Source organism: Sinocyclocheilus grahami, unplaced genomic scaffold (assembly GCF_001515645.1).
Source record: "Sinocyclocheilus grahami isolate Dianchi unplaced genomic scaffold, SAMN03320097.WGS_v1.1 scaffold1245.1, whole genome shotgun sequence".
NCBI lineage: Eukaryota > Metazoa > Chordata > Actinopteri > Cypriniformes > Cyprinidae > Sinocyclocheilus > Sinocyclocheilus grahami.
Genome location: NW_015506424.1, coordinates 54717 through 56092, shown reverse-complemented (window position 1 = coordinate 56092; position 1376 = coordinate 54717). Strand labels below are relative to the sequence as shown.

Sequence of the window (1376 nt, the reverse complement as noted above, 5' to 3'; positions counted from 1 at the left end):
GTGATCGTCATTATCTGTAGGCTCCAGATAACATGTTCCTGTTAGCAACACACTTCACATTCAGTTAGCACTATTTGTGAGTAAGTTACAGGGAGTGTAACGTGTGATGGAGTATAGTTTGTGATTCATGAGCGTTTCGCATCTACAGGCAGGAGCTGCTGAGAGAGGGGTACAGACTGATGGAAATAAAGAAGCTTCTCAGATGCTACGGCATCCGCAGCTTAGCCCTTTCTAATGCTCGTGATGTCATGGTGAGTTTGTCTTCAGCTTTAGATGTCCTGTTATGCGTTTTATATTTAACAGTGGTCTATTCCATGAAGGGTTAGAACACAGATCTTTGTGTTGTCCTCTCTGTTCCTGCAAGTGGCTGGTATTTTACTGTGGTTTGCTTTGCTCAGATGCTTGTGAGGCACATCCTAAAACAGGACCTGCCCACCTCTCTCGAGGACTCGCTGAAGTTAATCGAGGCCTACAAACTAAACCCCGCAGAGATCCACCACCTTCACTGCATCCATCTCATCCAGCACAATAAGGTGATGCTCCCACAGAACTGGCTGCTGTAAAAACATCATAGACCCTCACTAACTCTTTTTAGAAGCTGAAGTCATCACAAATGGGTTCGTTTATATAGTGGTGGATGGAAAATCCAATAAAACATAAGCGTTCCAATAAGAAAAAAAAACATCAATGATAGTGTTTCCACAACTTTCCAGACGTTCTCGCGATGCAGACGCTCCCAGGAGACTGAGACTTCATGAGCCTTCAGTAAAACAAGTGCTACAATTTGTTATAATAGTAATTTTAATGATTTAATAAGTCCATAAGGGAGACATATGAACATAACTTATATTATAGAGTCAAATAAAGTTGTAGTTGGGTGGAATAGAACAAGCCGTCTTCCTGAAATGATGCCAAGGACCTGAGCTACTTACACTATCCAGCTCAGAAAAACTGATTCGGGGTTATTAATGGAGTTTCTCCAGGGTGCATGCATATCTCTAACAAAGTGATTTTAACTGTAGAGTAAAAGCATAACTCTGAGTTTGAGCTGGAAGTGTTGCGAGTGTTGTGAGATCGTGTTGTGTTTGCAGAGGGAGAAGTGCGTCGCTCTGCTGAAGAACCTGCTCCGTCCTGAAGCAGAGCTTGTGATCGAGCGCATGGCCTGCTGGGCAAGACTTGAACTTCAAGACAAGCGGCACGTTTCTCAAGAGGTCAGAGAAAGAGTGGGAACCTCACAGAGACTTTCAAATCATACAAATTATTATGTTCTCTACATTAAAATTCTCATTTTGATTTTAACTGGTATAATGTTGCAATGCAAAAATAAAAATCTGCATACTAAAGTAGGATTTGTTGTCTGTATGAAGTTTTTTTTT

The 1376-nt window shown here is 41.5% G+C and overlaps 1 protein-coding gene across 1 annotated transcript in view; it reads left to right on the top strand.

The window, feature by feature from the left end:
* The window catches only part of kntc1 (kinetochore associated 1), an 80054-nt gene that overhangs the window by 39217 nt on the left and 39461 nt on the right, over positions 1–1376 (top strand). Inside the window, 3 exon segments of the mRNA XM_016254415.1 lie at positions 153–251; positions 399–533; positions 1092–1302. Of these exon segments, the coding sequence (XP_016109901.1) occupies positions 153–251; positions 399–533; positions 1092–1302 (445 nt within the window).